General features: G+C 56.6%; 1 protein-coding gene across 5 annotated transcripts in view; it reads right to left on the bottom strand.

The window, feature by feature from the left end:
• The window catches only part of PTPRN2 (protein tyrosine phosphatase receptor type N2), a 723,182-nt gene that overhangs the window by 83,665 nt on the left and 618,163 nt on the right, over positions 1-21,354 (bottom strand). For all 5 annotated transcript variants that reach the window (XM_041753464.1, XM_041753465.1, XM_041753467.1 and 2 more), the window contains one exon: positions 3,698-3,892. In XM_041753464.1, the coding sequence (XP_041609398.1) occupies positions 3,698-3,892 (195 nt within the window). The remainder of the gene's footprint in view (positions 1-3,697; positions 3,893-21,354) is intronic.

The following is a 21,354-nucleotide window of genomic DNA, read 5'->3' as shown; positions in this document are numbered from 1 at the left end:
TCGTTCCTGCTGCATTGTGTCCAAGGATGCAGGGAAGGCAAGGGTGCTATGAGGTGAAATCCATACCTCCTACGGGGACCAAGACGCTCTCCAGCACCCACGTCCTGGGTTAGGTCATCTATCCTTACACCATAACTAACGGAGCCAGCAGCAAGCCAGCTTTTGCTCAATGTTCCCGCTCCCCGCACTCAGGAGAGAAGTGGAGAAGAGTGTGGCCGAGCCCTGTGGCTCCTCTGTGTCCACTCACTCTCACGGCACTTCTCCATAGGCTCCTGGCCATCAGCAACTCTCAGCAACTCGCAGGATGCTGACCTGATCTCAGCATCTACAGGGCCGCCACGCTCAACTTCTGAGGACAAGTGTGATGTGGAAACAGACTTCTTTAAAAATTAAACTCAGGGTGTCTGGGGGGGCTCAGTGGTTGAGCATCTGCCTTCGGCTCAGGGTGTGATCCCGGGGTGCTTGGATCAAGTCCCACATCAGGCTCCCTGCATGGAGCCTGCTTTTCCCTCTGCCTGTGTCTCTGCCTCTCTCTCTGGGTTTCTCATGAATAAATAAATAAAATCTTTAAAAAAAAACAAAAATACTAACCTCAAAGGTGATCCTTTACCTGCAGCTCTGCCCTCAGACACTCAAGGTATGAGGATGTTTGTAATGCTTCACAAGGTAGGCTGCATGGGGTTGCGTGTTTCAGACTTTGCCCTTGGCCCTGATTACACGCTACCGTGCTCCCTTGCAAATGTTCCTTCAGGCACCAGCCAGGCTACTGACACAGGTGTTTCCCCCCAGGGCCTGGCTCCCAGGGGTCCCAACCCTCCTGCAAACACTTCCCACCTGGCCCCACGCTCTGCAGGCTCCAGGAGTAGGTGGGCCCACATCCTCTGCCCCCTCCATCCCTGGGCTGAAGGTGGGGGTGTTCGTGACCCTCTCGGTGCCCCCGCAGGGCAGCTCTGATGCCCCTGGGAGCAGCCATGCCCCTCCCCACGTTCTCACCCCATGGCTGCCAGAGAATTCCCTCTACTTCCCTGCCCCAGCCTTTCCTCTCAACCCTGACCCTGTGGTGTCTCTGGGCCTCGGTCAGCATGTACTCCCCTGACTTACCTCTGGGTGGACCATCCATCCACCCTGGACCCCTTGAGCAGGGGTACTAATCCTTCCCCTGCTCAGCCTCTTCCCCAAGAAGGCTACCCAGGCCTAGCAGGCTAGTATCACCAGTGCTGTCACTGTAGAGTAGTAGGTGACCTGCAACCCCTGACCCCTGCTGACCCATCAGCCCTTGATCTCCCTTCTTCCATGCAAAGCCTCAGTGCCTGCTTCCTCTCTCTGGTCACTTTCTGGCTGCAACGTTTATTTCTAGAATTCCATTCCTGTGGCTTTCAGGCAGGAAACCCTGGATTCTACAGCAGAGTAACCAGACCAAGAGGGGGCTGGGGACTGGGAGGTGGGGGCTCCTTCCCCAGGTGACCCTCACCCTGGGTCAACCTGCTTCCCAGGTCAGCCCTGCCCCCAGATAAGCCCCACCTCTGGGTCAATCCTGCCTCCAGGTCACCTCTACCCCCAAGTCAGCCCTACACCCCCCCATCAGCCCCGCCCCTGGGTCACCTCTACCCCCAGGTCAGCCTTGCCTCTAGGTCAGCCCCACCCCAGGTCTGCTGCCCCTGCTCTAGCGTGTCAGGTCCATTTTGCCTTTCTTTCTTTTTTTCTTTTCCATTTTGCCTTTCTAACCTCGCACTTGTTCCTTCCAACACACTCTCCATCCTTTGCTAACGGAAACATTGCACTGTTGCGCACTGGCCACAGGTTTTGGTGAGGAGCGTGTTTTCCAGATAACTCGGCCATCTCCTCTCCACCTTATGGGATGCTCCTGCTGCCACCCTGCCCTGGACGCCATCACGTCTGTAAGTTGAGGTGTCACAGGTGCATGACGTCCATGGTGCAGCTGCATATCTGGAACAGCTGGTTCCTGGGATTCATCTGGACCTCGTGTATTTTATCTGATGGTCTTTGAATCCTTCGCATGTAGTTTGGGGAGATCATCATGTTGCTGTCTGATAAACATGAACGTTCCCTCACGGAGGGTTGGGCTGACTGATCACCGAAGAATTATCTCCCTTGTAGCCTTAATGAGGTAGAAGGTCAGGCATCGGCACATCCCTGGGGTTCTGACACACGCAGGTTTGCAGCGGCTGCCTCGGAGGACACGGCCAGGCAACATGGAATGGGCCCTGGGCCGGCCACACTGTGCCCGTGGCCTTCCCTGCGGGGACCCCGGGCCCAGGGCTCCCCACGAGGGGAGGTGCTTGAGGTGGTCAGCACAGGGTGGCCAGAGTGCCTGACGCCGCCCATCATGCTGGGTCAGAAGACAGAACGTCAGGACGGGTGCACAGGCAGGAAGTGCCTAGAGGCCCCCCAACGCATGTCACTGTGCAGACCGTGCTCCCGCCACGGGTCAGGATGTGAGACGCAAGGCTTGGGTGGCAAACCACCAAGTGGCCGCCCCGAGACCCCCCCAGGAGCCAGGAGGACGCAGCGAGAAGGGGGCAGCTATGCACAGGGAAGGGGCCTCCCCAGACTCCCACGCTGTGGTCCCTTGATCTTGGGCTTCAGCCTACAGGGCTCTGTGTGCGGTGTTCCCCTGATGGCGGCCTCAGGAGTGGGGAGACCACGCTCTGCCTATCACCCCAGGAAGCCTGTCTCCAGGAGGACAGTTGTGGCTAATAGCTTAGGGCTGTGCTTTACAAGCACCAACAGGAAGACGCGTGTGGCCCAAGGACCCAGGAGCCTTCAGGAGACAGCCAGTGACATGGACACCTCTTAGCATAACTCAAACAGCAACTGTGTAGCACGGCTATGCACCACCTCTCCACACGTGGCCCTCTGAAGTCAACATGCAGTTTGTGGAAAGATAGGATAGGGAGCCGGACAGGCAGGAGGGGGTGTCTACACCAGGGCCTCTGGAGGGCATGTCTACACCAGATCCCTCAGGGGGGCATGTCCACACCAGGAGCTCCAGGGGGCGTGTCTACACCAGGGCCTGGGGCGGGGTGTCTACACCAGATCCTCCAGGGGGTGTGTCCACACCAGGGCCTCCATGGGGGATGCATCTACACCAGATCCTCCAGGGGGCATGTCTACACCAGGGCCTGGGGGAGGGTGGCCTATCTACACCAGGGGCTCCAGGGGGTGTCTTGCCAACCAGCAAGGCTCTGAGCCCCTACCTCTGTCCCCCTCACTGTTAAGTAGAATCAGTGACACCCCCTTGCCTCCCCGACCACACCTGGTGATCTGCCTTGGAGGGGAAGACACCATGATTGTGTCCTGGTGGATCAGAGGTTGAGCGACAGCAGCACACACAGCAGGCGCTCACTGATGCAAATTCCACACTGAAAACAAAATGACCAGGGCAGAATCCCATGCGTGATTAGGTGTGTGCGGGTGCACATGCTCACCCTCCCCTGAGCCCAGAGGACCAAGCCTGAGGTGCTCTGACACTGGGTTTTATCTCGCCGGCAGCTGCCTGACCAGTTGGGTTCGGTGGCCAGCATGTTGTCACCGCGGCTTCTGACACGGCCTGGGTGTGTGATGGGAATCAGGGGACGTGTGTTGGCGGGAGCCCCCTCCCCACATGCCCACCCTTGCTCCCCCTCCTGCAGGCATGTGCCCTGCGGTTCCTGGTGGAGAGGACCGCAGCCCTTACCAGGACCATGTGGCCAGTGGAGATGTCCATGTGGGGCTGCACGGGCTCCTCGGACCAGGACGATGTGCTGCTCCTGGCAGAGGGGCTGGGCATCGGCCCATCACTGAACTGGGACGACACGCTGTTGATGCGCGATGTGTGCGGGGCCTCTGGGCGTTCGGATGGGCGCATGGCCATGCGCTGCCGGCACAGCTCCTGGGAGACGGGGAAGGCAGGTCAGTGCTGCTCCTGTGGCTACTGTGTGCCCCCAGCCCTGCCCCACCGAAGCGCTATGGGCCACACGGGTCTTTTGTGGCCATGCCCCCCCCCCCACAGATGTCACACACACACATGCACAGGTGTACATACACACGGATACACACATGTGTGCATGCACATACAATAGTAGACATGGATGCATGATACACACAGATATCTCACACATGGATATACACACACAGAGATGCACACATGTATATGCACACCATATACACAAATACACATGGATTTATACACACAGATACACACATGTATGTCCACACACAAAGATGTCACACACATGAATGTACGCCCCTAGCCGCACAGATACACACACGAATACCCATACACAGCACACACACACACACACACACACACAAACACACGCAGTGCACACACATAGACAGTGAAAAGGGCGCTGGACCCACCGGGGCGGGGATGCTACACTATCCTTGGAATGAGGCAACGTATGTGCAGGTGGGGCCGTCTTTCCTTCCGTGTTAGGATCGTGGTTGCGGAGGGAGAGATGGGGTTTACACGGTGCTCTGAAGTTGCTGCTGTGCTCGGGTGTTCAGGAGCAACCCTGCAACCTTTCTTTGGTTCTTCCCTTTTTTCCCCAACGACACCCGGACTGATGAGGGCCCACATGAAAGCGAGCAGAGAATGTCACGTATGGACAGGAAAGCATGTGCTTCAGTGTAAAGGATTAGTTCTCTGACAATATCCTAAAGACAAAGTGTCCAGGTTTAAAGGAAAACCCCAGCATGTCGGGTGAACGAAGCTACTGTCGGGTCACTGTGGGGTCGGGCCGTCCCCACGCAAGGCGGCGTGTGAACCCGGCGCTTGCAGGTGGCGGCGCTCAGACACAAGGGACCCAGCGGAGCTGCACACCAGCTGCCGCTGTCACCCAGGGTGGGTCGGCCGGGACCCCCCCATCTCACTAGCAAGACACCCTGGACATGCTCCTGCGTCATGACCTGATGAATTCCATCCTCCTGCCCCCTGAATCCACCGTGGGAACCTGAGCCACCAAAATAAAATGATAGCAAGAAAAACTTTGTAAGAGAAGCTGAGCCCAAGAGACGAATCAGAAATGCATTCCTGGGAAGAATCCTCTTCTTCCCAGCTTCCATGCTGGGGAGATGCATGGCTCCCGTGTCTGTGTCCTCCCCCGGGGGGTGCCCAGGGTCACCTGTGCCACCAGTTCAGGTGCCCCAGGGCAGGGTAAGGCCCGTGGAACCCTTCACGCAGCTGCCCTTTCCTTTGGCGTTGAAGACCCTCCTGAGGCGGCTGCCACCTTGGAGGAAAGACCCCGTTCAGCGCAGCTCCCCGGAGCCAGATGGTGCACACAGCCCAGCACAGGTACTCTCCGGGGACCCTCCTCCTGGCAGAGCAGCGGGTCTTGGGGAGCAGGGCTGTGGGCATTCAGAGGGCCGGGGGACTTCACATGATGGGTAGCGGAAGGGCAGGAGGAGGACACCGGGCTGCACGCCTGCGGCGCCCCCTTCATCCTTCTGCTTGCTGGCTCACACGTGGTTTTCAGACAATGAGGTTGTTTAACACTCCCACCTCCAACACAGTGGGGGTTCCAACAGGTGGGTGGCTCTGGTCACCACTTCTCTCTATGGACACACGCAGGATCCTACTGGATTTTGTTAGAAACACCCGAAATGCAATGTCTGCACTCACTACTGTGGTTTATTTAACACAGTTCACCTGCAAGAGTAAGCAGTGAGTCCAATGGAAGCAGAAGGACACCTGCAGCACAGCCAGAAGTGCTCAGAACATGTCCTCCAGGAAGGAGCACCTCTGGCGGAGGAAGGTTCCCGATGGCTGGGGTTTATTTACAGAAGCCGGGGTCACACCAGCTACGTGCCCACCCCACACCTGTGGAGGGAAAGAGGAGGACGACCACAAACCCTGGGAGGAGGATGTTCAGGGTGGGCCACCACACACAGCCCCGAGCCCGCCTGTTTCCACTTTGAAGATGCAGGTACCAGTCTCGTCCCCGAAGACGTGCGTGCTGCGCTGCCATGGGGAAAGTCCTCAGTCGATCATGGGAACAGTGCAGGTCTTCGCACAACAAAAATGAGAACAGCTCTCAGCCCACACGAGCATGCAAGCGCTCAGTGAGTTTGATGGTGTCTGTCGAGGGAGCACAGCATTGTGGGGTTGGGGAGGCATCTGGTTGTGTGCTCAGACTTCCTCGTGGGACAGGGGATGTGGCGGCGGCTGACTATGGACGCTCTGCGGGGCCCTGCAAGGCTGGGACCTGGGGCCCGGTGCTCTGATGCCTACTCAGTGCTTGTATGTCTTTCTTTAAACAAACAAAATGCTTAAAAACAGAGGAAAAGCTCCAAGAAGAAACGGTTCCCAGCCCATATCCAACAGCGTGCGTGCCCGAGAGTATGGCGGTGGCCTAGCGTGGCTGGGCAGGGGTGGGGGGTGGCATTTGCGGGGGCACCTCACCCGCAGAGCTGGAGCGTTCCTGGGCCAAGGAAGCCCACTGCCTCCCTGCAGAGGCTGGGCCTCATCCCCACATCCTTTACATTGTACAGCAGGTCACAGCTGGGGCCACCTGCTCAGGTGGACCTGGATTTTGGACTGACTGTGCATCCTGAACTTAGAGCCGCCAAAACGAGGAGTGTCCTGACACAAGGGTTCAGTTGGAAATGGGTTCTGGGGTTTGAAGCCAGTCTGCCTGTGCAGCCCCTGCAGCCCCGCTCTGTGGGCGGCCACCTGCAGCATGCTCCTGGGCTTCCCAAGGACGGGGAGGGGGCACATGCTGGGGGAGGGTCTGCGCCTTGGGGCATGTGTGGCAGGGCCCTGAGTGCAGTCTCAGGGGGAGGCTCTGCCTAGAAACCAGGGTTCCAGAGACCTGAGCTGATTCTTCTCCTTGGATTCCGGGAAATCATCCACCTGCTGATAGCACCTGAGTGACAGCCTAACTGTGGTTCTGGCTTTGGGACCTGAGGGCTGTGTGACCTGGGGGAAGCCACCTGGCCTCTCTGAGTCCTCATCTGAGGGCTCAGGTGCTCAGAACTTGCACAGCCCGTGAACAGCAAGCACTAATCACTCAGCTCCAGCGACGCATGCACTGTCCCTAGGTGCCAGGAAGACCCGTCTAGGAGGACCAGCTGAGTCCAAGCTCCCTGGCTCCTGGACCTGCGCACAGCACCAATGACATGGACACCATCTGCTGGGTCTTTCGGGGGGACAGGAGTCGGCAGGTGGGGGCCTCCAGGATGGGGCACGGTGGATCTGCCAGGTGTGCTGAGATGCGGGGGGCGCCGGAGAGGCTAAAGCATCCTGGCGGCCAGAGCACAGGGGAGAAGACCCCACCTGGAGCTCTGTGTTCTGCAGAGACTGCGCTTCAGGTCTTTGCTGGGCCTGCGGGTGGTGGCCCCTGCTGCAGTCAGCTCTCTCGGGAGCAGGAGGTGGACAGCGGGGTGAACGGTCCATCTGGTCGGAAATGCAGTCGGAGGCGTGGTTTTCTGTGCTGTGGAGGCTCCGAGGGACGCTGCTGTTCACATCAGCCCCCTCCCCCATACTCCTCAGTACCCCCAGGCTTTGCTTGTGTCCAAAGAGAACTCCACCTGCCCTTTGCACCTGCCTGCAACCCGCCGTGGCCGAGGCACCACTTCTCATGCCCGAGGTTCATCCGCGACCAGCCCCTCCTCTCAGGGGTTGCTCTGCCCTTTCTGTGGTCTGGGGTCTGCTCTCTGCCCTGAGGAGGCCACTCCTGTGACCTTGGGAAAACCGTGTTCCTCCCCCACCTCATCTTCTTAACCTAGGACTCTGGAAAGAATGGGAGGCTGGCCCCTCGTTACAGGGTTGCTGCAGCAGGTGTGAGCACGTGACAAGGTGGGGGTGCTGGCAACTCCGTGGCTGTGGGGGGCCAGCCCCAGCCCCTGGGGTCTCCCTCCAGGCCGGACACAACAACGCCATGCCTGTCCATCCACCAGGAGAGGACACCTGCCCGGCCTGCTGTCTCGGGGAGGGGGCGAGTGCGCGTCTTCGCAGGAGGAGACGGCACCCTCCTCTCCTGCTGCGCTCTCTGAGGGAATCACCATGTGTCCTCTAATTAGTGCTTGAGGCTGATTATGGTTTGTAAAAGAATAACAGAAATTCTGCATTCTAACCAGTCTCTGCACTGCTTTAAAATTAAAATTTCCTAAGGACAATGGAACTTCTTTTTAAAAGACAAGATACAGACTATGAGCTGACTTAGTCGTGGTCTGGCCAGGGTCAGGCTCAGGGTCAGTCTCAGGCTCAGGGTCAGTGTCAGGGTCAGGTCAGGCTCGGGCTCAGGATCCTGCGCTATGCAGATATGAGCCTCTCAGCAGAGCCGTCTGGCTTCCCCAGCCTCCCCTTTGACCAGAAAGTTCTGCTGGCCTCTGGACAATACCACACTCTTCATGTAAAAGTCTCATCTAAACCTAAAAAAGGCGATTGCGGTCACACAGAAACACCTGGGGATGTGATCCTTTGGACCCCATAGGCAGTGACCCAGCAATGGTTTAGGCACAAACACTGATTTAAACTGTACTTGAAGTCCGCAGCACTGTTCCCACTCCCTGTACTGCTTCCCTGCATTTACTGCCTTGTATTCACCATCAGCTTGCGGGGGGCCCATGTGGGACAGAGCAAAAACTCACGCAGCCGCTGACAAACACTGCATTCCCAGCCAACACTCTGTAAGGAACGATCTGGTGAGTGTAGAGCATAGGGCTGGGGCCATCTACAGGGAGCGTTTCATTTGTGTAAAGGAGGACGGGCAATGTTCCATAAATAATGCAAGTGCTCCCCGGAAGGAACCTGGGGACCCACCCAATGCCGCTCTGAAATCTGTATCATTCAGAATCCTGGCAGGAACGCAGGTTCCTGGGGCCGCGTTACACATGCCATGAACCGAGGGTGGGAGCAACGGGGGCATGGACCCCGCACAGTCTCAACTCCCTTCACCCTGGAGCCCAGCACTGCCTCTGGGACCCCAGCACGTGCTGTGTGGGTCACGCCTTATCCTCTGCACGGCACAGATTTTCCCCAAACGTACCTTCACTTGGCTGGAAAAGGATGTTCATGCAGGGCCTTCCAGGGCCTCACTAAAAAATAAACAACATTTAAGGTCCAGACCAAGTCCATTCTCATGTTTCAACGATGCTCGGGGTAGCACCACATTAATGAAATTGGGCCTGAGCATTCCGCTTGACCACCTCGTTTACGAGACAATTACCATCTTCACGTAGTAATTCATGGGATTCAACAACCAAGAGGCAGTTAATCACGAAGGAGGAAGAAAGGCAGGTCTCATCACATGGATCTTCAGGTCACAAACCCACACGTGGGGTCGACCCGCAAGTCACTTAATCCTCTTCAAATGGCTCTGTCGTTGGGCTGCCCCAAGCACCCAAGATCCAGACCTACTGCAGGCTGCATCCTATACGCACCTGGGGTGCGTCCCTCTGGCCCTGAGAGTGCTCAGTGAGGGTCCTGAGTCACTCCTCCAGGGGGCTTCACCAAAGCCGGTTTCTGTTGTCATCCGACACAGAAGGAAACGCCACTGCACGCGTGAATTAGAGATTCTAGGTAGCAAAGGGGAAGTCACTGGTTTTCGGAGCGTGCAGCTCTGTGCCTTCAGGACGTCTGCCTCTGGAGATGGGTGTCAGGTCTTCCTGGAGAGATCGACCATCTCCGCATCTTTGCTCTGTCCCTTCTTAGTTATCTACCCTCCCACCCCAGGTGTGAAGAAGGTTCTTGAGGAAACAACAGATGCAAATCATTTCATGTTCCTGTGGAGAAGGGTGCACGCACAATAATGAGAAGATGACATGGTTCTGCAGGTGACCTCCCCAGGGCAGCCGTACATGGTTAACAAGCACGTGTCCTAGACCACTCCCATCTTGGGGAAAATCCGTGGCAGAGAATACAGGTCCGACACAGACCCCAGTCCACATGAACCCCCCATTTGCCACAGCGACCAGGGGCCAATGGCCAGGACCGCACACCCAGAGCTGTGCAGTCTGGACTGCCCTCTGCCTCCAGCTGCGTGACTTGGATGAGGTGCTCGGCTCTGTGTCTCCGTTTCACGAACTGCAAGGTGGGGTAATGGAAGAGTCACGCAGAGCTGGCGGGCAGATCCTCGGGGCGGGTGTGGATGTGGCCCTGAACACTGCACCCCCTCACCACCGGGAGCAGAGTGGGTCAGGACACCAGGCCAGGCCCCACTGCCCGGATGCCACCCCTGCCGGGTCATGGCCCCACGGGCCAGGTGGAACCCAGCATGACCACTGACCACCGTCTTCAACAAGAGGACTCCCTCTCTACCCTTCCTGTAGCAACCAGAGTAACAGGATTTCTAAAACGGAAGGGTCAATCACCAATTAGACATGAGAAGCTTGTGCCGAGCTGTTTAAAGTGGCCAAAAGTTTCCTTATTTGTCAGGAGCAACGAGAACACTCGTGCCTGTGCCCGGGTGACCACAGACTCTCTGAGGAAACTCAAAACCTCAGCCTTTGTGCAGTACAGGGCTGCCTCCTGCATGTCTGGAGCCGGCGCACTCTTGGGCCCGGGGCAGGACCCCTCTGGGCAGGGTCAGCGTGGGGTCTGCTGGGGCCCAGACAGCCCCACATTTTCAGGGAACAGGCTAAGGAGACGGGCCTGCAGGCCACGTTTCAACCCCATGGCTGCCACCTCCTGTGAAGCCCTCGAAGCCCAGGCCCTGGGGTATCTCTGCAAGAGCCTCAAAGTATTTTCTACTTCTTTGTAACACAATTTGCAAAAAATAAGTTGAATAGGATTCTGGGGGCAGAAATCCATCCACACACATAATAATGCAAATGTCTCACTTCTCAAATCTTTATCTGATGGGGGAAAATTGCAGAGAGTGGGAATCGCTCCAAGAGAAAAGACCTGTCATTCCCAAATTCTGCCAAAAGAAAGACCAAGACGACAAAGGCTTAAGAAAAACCGCTTTGTACCTTTCAAGGAACAATCGGAACAAAGCCGCGCGCTGCCTAAGTGTGTACACAAAGGGTGGCTGGAGTTTTAGGGTTATTTGGAGAGCATAATTTGTGGTAACAGAGCAGAACTGAGGAGTGCTGCACAAAGCCGCCAGAGCAGGAGGGGTGGCTCATTAGGGTGTGCCGGGGAGGGGGAAGGCCAATTACTTTCCAGGCTGCATAAAACACTGAGCGAGCACGCTGAAAAGGAACCAGCCCTCTCTGGGGAGGGACCCTGTCTCCAGCTCAGAGGGCACTGCAGCCTCCCACAAATACAGCACCGACAATGGCGCACAAAGCACCCACAAGGCGGCCTCATGGGGGGCGGGGGTCCGCATGCTGTGATGAGGCGTGGGGGCTACAGAGCACACAGCACGGGGAGGTCTCTATCCAGACCCTCTGATTCCGGAGCAAACACACGGGATCCCCGGGAGGCACCGTGCACGCAGGATGGTCTGGACCTGCGGAGGCTCTGCTGGGGTGGGGGGGGGTGGGGAGGCAGGCAGTTTTGCTTTTCTTTTTTATTTTGCTCATTTTTCCCCCTAAATAAAGCATGTGTGACTTCTGTAGTAAAGAACACCAGAACAAGGTGCATTCAGAATCCATAAAATTCTTCATTCCATATGAAGAAGACTAAGTGAAATGGTTAGAAACTACGTGTAGGTTAAAGTGCAGGAGGAGACATCCCAGGTTGTCAAAGTGGCGATAAGGTTGCGTTAGAAAACCAGGCACATCGGGGAAATGTCCCGTGTGATCACCTGTGTCTGTCCATGGCGGTTTCATTGGTGGGTTGTTACCTCTTCGTGGATACGGATATGGCCTAGGAGGGACTGCTGCGCTCTGGGCCATGGGGCGATGGTGCTGACACTGGGACTTCCCAGATGGTTTACAAGAGCTGCTCGACACACGCCCCCCCACCCCCCGTAAATCACATACATCATTGGTGCTGCGGAGGAGGAGGAGGAACGTGAGCGCCAAGCCCAGTGCAGGCTGGAGAGGCTCTCCCAGCATCCCCTGCACACGGGGTAGGGGGCTCTGGGGGGCACACAGGGCACACACACGGCCACAGCCATTCCTGGGTGACAAACAGAGCCCTCCTGCCCCCTCCCTCGGAAGTCGGAGCCGTAGCAGAAACCCAGGGAGGCCCACCTCTCAAGCCCGGTGGGGGCTGAGCTGTCCTTGTCCTCTGTGGGTGCCCCTGGATGGCGCGTGCAGAGGACCGAGCTGGGGCTCGCCACAACTGTTCCTAGGATGGGGGCGCTCGGTTGGTTCACAGCTCACCCATGGGACCTGGCTTTGGGTGCATGGCCACCGCTGCTCATCCTGGAACATCCTGGAACGTCACCTCCCCACCCCCGGGGGGCTTCTCAGTGGTGTTGACGGAGGGAGTCCGGCCCAAGCCCCCCAGGAGGGATGCTCCTCCAGGGCCCCAGGCAGGACGGGCGCTCACTCTGCCCCACCACCGACACCCTCCTAATGCTCGGGCCGCAGACGGCGCTCCTCTGGTCCAATGTGCAGCTGCATTATTTTAAGTGCTGGGTTCCACAACATTCATAAACTAACCCAAACAGCTCCGCGATAAACGTTGTTTGCCAAGGAATAGCGAGTAATTTTATCCCATTTTGCAAGACGTCTTCTCAAAATAAAAAAGGCACATTTTAAGTTGGAGAAGTGAAAATACTTTTCAACACTCTTGTGAATTTAGAAGGGTCTTTGAGCCATCCAATGTCAGAAGGAAAAAAAAAAACGCTTTTTTCCACTCTTCTGCCCCCGGCCCTGGCGCCATGGCATCGTCCCTCTTCCCTCCACTCCTCCCTCCTTCCTCCCTCCACTCCTTGCCCCCATGCAGCCAGACCCCCCAGGGTGGCCCTAGGTAACAGCCATCACGCATCATTCTCCAGCTACCAGGACAAGAACTACACCTCACCTCCCAAACTTGAGAATGGAAGTCATTTTCCGGTGTTTTTCATCTCCTTCGGTGTCAAGCACAGGGGGGAGGCTGCAGAAGATGCCTGCTTGTGGGGTGCACCGTTGGTGTGCCGCCCTGGACAGAAGGGCCACCTGGGAGCCGGCATCATGTCCAGCTGCAGAGAGGGGAAGGTGGTATCCTACCCCCGGGTACTGACTACCACCGGCAGGCAGCAGCTCAAGAGCTTTAGTAAGTTCGGAAGGTTCCTACAGTCTTTTGACCCTGGCAGGTGGCACACAGCCCACAGAAGAGGCCCCAAAGGCAACTGGCGAGTGCGCGCCACTCTGTCCACCCACATGTGGTGGCCTGAACCGCACGGGGCTGCCAAACCCACTCTTCTTGGAGGCCGCTCTCCTTTAAGAGCAGAGGTATGCTCATTTCTCTCAGCTCTGCTCTTGATAAGCATCAGGCTCAAGTCAGAGGAAGGAAGCCATTGTTTCCATAAAACGTCTTTCTCCACCAGCACATAGGGACCGAGGGCTTCTGCCCCGACCGCTCGCGCTGTCACCTGGAGCTGGACAGGACCTGGAGATGGGCAGTTCCCGCCGGACGAGCCGCCCTCACAGCCCCGCACAGCCCCACCTGGCCACAGGTGTGTGGCAGGGCCGACCACAGACACGAAGCCCAGGCCTGGAGGCCGCTGCAGCCTGCCACCCTCCTACCATTAAGTTATCATCTTGCCCAGGAGTCTGCGATGCCTTCAGAGTTCACAGATCCAGTGCCACCTCCGTGAGCAGGGCCAGTCTTGGGTGGCCCACACGCACATCCCAATTTGGACCAGTTAGAGTAGCCAAGTCCATCCATCACCAATAAACCCTGAGAGCCTCCTGGCCTGGCCAGGCAGAGTGGGCTGCGAGCTGTTTTCTACAAGAAACGTCTGCCACTGTCCTTTCTTCTTGCTGAAAGGTAATGATGAATCATCATCCCTTGTCGTCATCGCCACCATCATGCTGGGCAACACCTGCAGGACCTGACCCCGGTGCTCCCCTGTGCGGGGCGCCCCCCCAGATGCTGCACATCACCAGGGACGGCTCACAGAGCCTCCAGCACACCCCGCACTGGCCCCGCTCACAACTGAAGCTTAGTGCAACATATGGATTAGCTTTTATTGAGCACCAGAAGGTCCCCTGCAGGGCGCTGTGCATTCATCACACAGATCTGGCATTTCAGGGAAACCAGGGTGTCCTCACATTCGCAGAGCATGTGATGGGGAGGGACAGGACCAGGCCTGCCAGCCCCCGTGCAGAAGGAAGCCCAGATGCAACCACCAGTGATGGAGAAGTGACCACGGACTCGTGCGGCAAGGTCAGGGGAAACAAAGGGTCCTGGTGCTGAGAACTGGGCAGGATGACCCAGGGCCAGGAGAGAAGGCTTGGTGAGGGTGTGGGGTCTGGGCAGGCTGACAGATGGGAGTGATCTGGAAGGATAAAGACGAGTGGGAGGGCTTTCAGTGTGAGGGGCATAGTCCGCACAAAGGTTCAGACACAGAAAAGCACAGGGGATATTCCAGGGGCTGTGAGGAGCTGGCCAGGGACACAAAAGGTATTCACGTCCATGCATTCTGCAGCGTTGCCTAATTAAGCCAAAGGGCAGGGTCTGGGGGCAGGGCCTGGGGGCGGGGCAAGCCCCCAGCAGCTGCCTCTCTGCTTAGGGGCTGCACATGTCCAGGGCCCAATTATTCCATGTGACACCACTCTGAATGGTGACCTGCCTGCACAAGGCCGAAGAGGGTCCTGAGGAGGCCTGGGCTGGGTGGCTTCAGGTGACCCCCACCAGCCCCTTCCCACCTCAGCTTCATCTCTGCCTCCTCCGGCATGATGCAGAGGAAGGGCGCTGGCCTCCGAGGGCTCATGAGGATCCGAGACAGGTCCAGGATGGGGACAGGTGCTGCCCTTCCGAGGAGGCTGGGGCTTCCAGTGGCTGTCGCATGAGTCCAGCCAGGGTGCCGGCCTGTGATTTGGGGCGAGAGCTGAGCAGAGCCAGTACCAGGGTTGGTGGGAGAAGAGGCACCGAGAGGCTCCAGGGCACCAGGCTCATGGGGGCAGCTCTGTGTCCCCCGGAGATGCACAGACTCACGATACACCAGGACCACAGAGCAATGGCTCAAAAGGCCAACAGGACGGTCTGAAGTTTCGTCCTGGTTTCCCCTCAGGTTTCAAAGTTTGGGGCCACTGAGCTCAGGATTTTCACTGTCCTTGACTGTGGTGGAGGACAGCAACACTGGGGAGAGGGAGACCATCCCAAGACATGCCAGCTGGGTGGGGCATCCCTTCCCACCCATTACTTGGTTTTGCAAACAAGTCCATACTGTACTTCCCCCCTCTTGGTTTCTGTGCTGGTTTATGAAAGGTGCAATTCTAGGCATACCCCCTTTTGGGTTATCCTTCTGCTCCATTGTCTTCACAGAAAACCAAAGTGACACGATGCTCACTTACAGAACAAATCCTGACTTCTGATGTTAATTCGAGAACCTTAGTCCTCTGGCTGCGCATGGGTGCTGACTTCCTGCACAGTTAGCAACCCCAGCATTTACCACCCAAACTCCGCCAGCCGTCAAGTCCATCCAAGCCCAACGCCGTCTCATGTTCGTATTCTCCAAACACCATATGGAATCACGCATTTTAAAACATTTGGCCTTCCTTGCTAATCGCAGCGTCTCTGAGTCGGCTTTCCCCTGTTTCCCAAATAATCATACACACAGACACACACAAACACACACCCAGACACATAATCAGGCTGGTTGCTTTATTCTTAAAGCTTAAATTTAAAAATCGTTCAATGTTCTTCAAGAAAGGTAGACTAAACACTGGCAGCACCTGGTTTGGATGTGTTGGAGTCTCGGGCCTGGACAGCCCTGTGTTCTCAAGCAAGCGCCACTGCCACGTGTGTGCCAGGGCCCGAGGTCCTCCTCTGTAGGGGAAGGGGGTCCCCTCCAGTCAGCGCGGCTTCAGGGAGGGAGGAAGGGGACACCTGCCTCAGCGGCCAGACCCACCGGATCAACCCAGCAGTCAGTGGGGTGGCAGGGGTCGTGGCCTCAGTGCCCTCACATCCTGGCTGTTTATTTTTCACCATCAAAAATCCCGACTGAATACTTTGCACAAGTCACCTTCCTACCTGGAGATCGTTTGTGTGAACATCTTGTCCTGGTTAATAGACAAATGACCTACCAAGATTCCATTCTTAATTATCAGCAAGATTCCCAAAGCAGAGAGCCCCAGTGGAGATTGGAATATTCTGAGGAACAAAGTTTAAGAATGACTAATTAGGCGGAGAAGAGAAATCCAATTATGCAGCTTCTCCAATGTAAGAGGAAAAGCTGATACTGCTCGCTGCCTAAGACACGACTGGGATGCTGCCCAGACCACATCACCGCCTGAGTGCCTCTCTCCCTCACCTCCTCTGAGAAGCCCTCCCAGGCCCCCCAGGCTCCCTGGGGACCCTCGCGGCACTTCCATCCCATGCACAGGCTTCACACAGGTATAATCTGGTCCTATGTGTGAGCAAGGTCTTCGCCAACCTTCTTGTGACAGAAAATGTGATTCTTTCATTAGAAGAAATGAGCGTTCTGGAGAGAGACCTATGGGGCCACTTCTGCGTTCGGCCATCCAGCCTTTCCCAGGCTTGGGCACTGTGTTCCTTGGGGGTGACCCACATGCCACCAACCCTGAATCTGCACGAAGGCAGGGTGGGAGGTGGGCAGTGGGGCACAGGGGGGCCGTGGAGGAGTGTGAGGTGAGGACGCATGCGCACCAGCGGGCCCTTGCCTCTGGGAGTCTGCGGGCTGACTGGATCCTTCCCTCATGACCTTGAATGTCCCTCCTTGACATATAGAGACGACAGTCATCGGCCCGAGTCTCCTGGGTGGGAGTGTAAACACATGGCCTGGGCCCTCTCAAGGGGCATTCCCGGGATGACAGGGATGGCATTCCCCCTCAGTGTCATCACGTGTGGTCTCAGTGTCATTCCTGTGGTCAGATGGCAGACTCCTTGCCTTGAAGAAGCCAGAGACTGAGCTGAGATGTGACTTTGACGTTCCCAAAGTCCCCGGGGCCACGTACACCCAGAGAGGCAGAGGGCCCTTCCCCACCCATACTTGCAGGATGGCTTCCCCTCGTCCCTGCCACGGGAGGGGCCCAACTGGGCTTGCCTATATTTGCCAGGTCATGCACTGCACTGCGGACAATGCCACTGGGCTTGGGACACACTTCCTCGTCCCCCTGGGGGCTTGGGTCAGAGTGCAGGTCCTTGCACCAGCCTCCTGGCGCATGCATGCAGGGCCCGACGGCCGGACTCTACGCCAGGTGGACTCTACGCCAGGTGGCCAAGCCCAGGATGTCCCTATGTCAGGCTGCAGGCCTGGGGGCATCATTCTCCCACAGGGAGGGCCTGACTATATGGAGCCATCCAGGCCCTGCCCCCTGCAGGCATCAGTCCTCCCAGCAGGGAAACCAGGCGACATAAGCCCCTCTGAAGGGGACGTGTGTGTGTGTGTGTGTGTGTGTGTGTGTGTGTGTGTATGTGTGTTCAGGGCCTGGACTGGGTGGTGCAACCTGGTCCCTGCGGTTGCCCTTGAGAATGCCTTCCCCCTGCTCCTGCCATCTTCGCCTCAATCCCCATGAAGCCCATTTTTCATCTTTCACTTGACTCTCCAGCTTCTCCTGCCAGCACCCCTGTGATTCAGGGCCTCGCCCCTGACAATGTGAGGGCAACACATCCATCCCTGGGCACACGCTGCTGCCTGCACGAGGACGGCTCCCCTGCACAGGGTCCCTGCGCTGGCCCGGGGGGCGGGAGGTGGGCAGGGTGGATGGAGGTGACCTGGGCCAGGCTTGCACCCCCATCCGCCTGTCGTCAGGGCTGTATCCGAGGGCTGGCCTTGCTGCTCACTGGTCCTGGGAAAATGGGGGAGAAGCAGAATAACCCCTTTTCACCCTACCCTAGCCACCTTCACAGACGTCTGGATGTCCCTGAAGCACATGATTCCTTTGCAGACTGTTTGTCTTCAGCTTTGGTGTAGATGATGTGCCCACCTCTCCGAATCGGGGCCAGGCACAGAGGACCAGGTAAGAAGTACACATCCAGAAGAGAGGCGTCCCTGCCAGGACCCTGGCGCTTAGGCCGAATCCCCAGCCGCCAGCAATGAGTCTGGGCACCACTAGCACCACAAGTAACCGCTCAGACCTGATATACATCCATACTCCTGTGACCTCCTGTGACCTCCTGTGACCTCGGGCAGCCCCCGAAGATCCCACAGCTCCTCTCATCCCATTCTGCAGGTAGGTGCAGGCAGGAGATCCAGGAGGAAGGGCAGCATCAGAGGATAGGCATGCAGGTGGCTCCCCCACAGGGCTGCCGCAGTGCAGGGGAGCCGGCCTGGCCCCAGGACGACAGACCTGGTCCCCCGTAGGAGCTCACGGGCTGGGGGCCTTCCTGGGCCAGGACTTGCCCCGTCCACACTGATCCTGCCTCCAGGATGCCCACAAAGGATGTCCTCCATGCCCTACTGTCCTTGTGGAGACGTGGCCACAGTGACAGGGATGGCATTCCCCCTCAGTGTCATCACGTGTGGTCTCAGTGTCATTCCTGTGGTCGGATGGCAGACTCCTTGCCTTGAAGAAGCCAGAGACTGAGCTGAGATGTGACTTTGACGTTCCCAAAGTCCCCGGGGCCACGTACACCCAGAGAGAGGCAGAGGGCCCATCAAGTCTGGGCCCAGGGACAGGTTCTGCGTGTGAGGGCCCCCCGGCCCATGACATAGTCTGGGCAGTGGGAAGAGCGCTGGCCTGGGGCCCAGAAGGTATAAATCACCCTAATTCAGCTGCACCACCCATCGGCGGTGGGACTGGGACAAGTCACAGCTGATCCGACGTTTGCTGTCAGAGCACCTCCCTGGGTGCTGGCAGGCAACTGTGAGCACCAGCTGGGAACCCCAGGGTCTGACCCCAGGAGCCCCCTGAGCACATAGGGTGCCCTCGAAGGAGCTCCCGCAGCCTCCGAGGGATGGAAGCAGCTTTGGCTTCCACAGAGACCAGCACTGGAGCAGGTTACCAGCGCCGACCTGGGCCCTCCCTCGGCAGCCCCGCCAGGACGTCCCTGGCCCCTCAGGGCCCCTTACAGACAGCATGACCCACGCTTGGGGACGTGGCCCGACGCAGTGGAGGTGAAGCTAGTGTGCCCTCCCCTCCCTCGCTTGCCTTCCTTAAAAGACAGTTATTCAAGCGACATCCAGATCCGCTAACCAGCCACCAACACGGCAACAGAACCCGGCAACACGGTGATGGAAGGAAGCCCTGAATCCAGGTCTTGGGATGCTGCGCACCAGCCATCCCAAGCTTTTGTCTTCCAAGCAGCTCACTGAGTGGTCTGTTATTTTCAATTAAGTCTGATCTAATTATTATCGTTTGATCAAGGGAGATGGCTTTGCTATATTAGGACAGAGACATATCTCAGTTTGGTGTTTAGATATGTTTTTGGCAATCTTTCCAGCCTTCCGCCTCCTCTAGACTTATTTCCAAATCTCAGGAGCTATTTCTGAGGAGACACGTTGGGCAGAGACTGGAGGATGGGCTCGCGCTTGCGGCTTTTGGAAACGGCATCTTTGAGAATTTCAGGTTTATGAGAAAGGCTGCACTAGAGATTCATGCCTTACGGAATGGCACTCAGACTCAGAGTGCAAAGGAATCTAGAAGATTCCGTGGGGCTTGCTGGCCCTCACTTGAAACTGCACACAGGCACAAAACGCACAGGCATTCCTCTCTGCAGAGCAAGGGCCTGCTTGGTTCCCTGAGGCTGGCACGTGACTGGGGCCGTGGCATGTGGCACCTTCAGGCAACAATACGGCTTTTACTTAATTTGCAGTGGAGCTCAGGCCTCTCTCTGGGATCACGGGGTGCACAGCACCCCAGCACAGGCCTTCCCCCTTAGGAGCCTAGCTTCTCCTTGACCAGATGAGCCATCGACTCTGTGTCTGGAAAGCTTCTAGAGAATTCTCCCTATAGACCCACAGGTGCTAACAGCTTCCTGCAAAGGCAAAATGAGCCAGAATCCCAATTCTCAGGCTTGCTTGGGTTGGGATAAAAACGTTAAGTTCTTTAATGATACTGGAGGGTACTTTTCTGTTTTTGAAGCAGGATAGACTTTGCTTGATGGGAAGTTGCAAAAAGAAAGAAAAGAGAAAGAAAAGAAAGAAAGAAAAGAAAGAAAAGAAAGAAAGAAAGAAAGAAAGAAAGAAAGAAAGAAAGAAAGAAGTTATTTTGACCTGAAAATTTAAATGTAAAGCAAAGAAAGGCCATGCTTTCAGACTGTAATGGGCTATTTCAGGAGTTTGTGGTGGGGGTCAGGGAAACGTCAGCAGACTCCCTGTTTTCTACTGAAATTGGACAACACTTCTCTAACTAGTGATTGCGCTACTTACAAAAGATTCAACTGCCTTAAAAAAAAGAAGGTCCCTTGATCCAATGTGCAGAGGAATAAGCCAGCTGGCAACATGCCCCCTCCTCTGTGAGGCACAAGCTCTCCCCTGGCCCTGGGCTGTGGAGTTAGGCTGGGGCCCCAGGGCACCTCAGCCCGGGCGGAGGGAGCACCCCAAGCAGCTGCCACCACGCACCTACTGCATAGCCAGCGGGGTGAGCACCGCAGCCAGTGTGCAGGCCGCCCTGCACCCAAACGCATGCTCTCCTCTGGGTCTGCTTCCAAAGGCCTCCCAGGGACAAGGAAGCCTGCTGGGTATTGTGAAGCGAACCATCAAAAGACGCTTGCTGGAACTTCCGCAGGGTTCTGTGCCCTCACTTGGGGACAGGCAGGGTGGGAGCATGGGGCTGCCCCAAGGTGATCAAAGCCTCAGAGAAACGGAGGCAACATTCAAAGAGACTCCAAGAGAGGAGGGGGATGTGTCCTAACCACCTCATCACTTCTTTCTGCAGTGTCACCCAACGGCCTTCCCCAGAATCAGGACTTCCCCACAAGGAGATGCCCATCCCATGCAGGACACAGCTCCACGCCTCCGTCCACACCGATCCGAACCCCACCAGCTTCGAGCAGGTGCCGTAGACGTGCACACACGTATACACATGACACCGATGTTATGTCCTAACATGCCAGTGTGTGTGTGCGTGTGGGGGGGTAATAAAAATAAGAAAATTATCTTTTTAAATAATGAAGTACAGATTTAATCCAAGCATGTTATGTTTTATATATTTAGGAGAAAAAATAACATGAAGTAACCACAACGGGGAAAAGTTGGCAGCCGTCGTTAAAAGAAATGTCCTTTCAAAATGTGCTTCCGTTTTTCTGAAAGTTAATACACCCAATTCTTTCAGGCTCAAGGAAATGAAACTTCAATAGATTATCTGATAAGACTGATCTCTGGGTAAGTGTCAAAGTGTAAGAGTCTATCAAGAAATACTTGATTTTCCAATAGGTAGAGTGACCAAAGTATCACACAAGTACAC

The sequence above is a fragment of the Vulpes lagopus genome, chromosome 4 (genome assembly GCF_018345385.1).
Source record: "Vulpes lagopus strain Blue_001 chromosome 4, ASM1834538v1, whole genome shotgun sequence".
Classification (NCBI taxonomy): Eukaryota; Metazoa; Chordata; class Mammalia; order Carnivora; family Canidae; genus Vulpes; species Vulpes lagopus.
The sequence above is the reverse complement of the archived record's forward strand: the minus strand, read 5'-3'. Positions and strand labels throughout refer to the sequence as shown.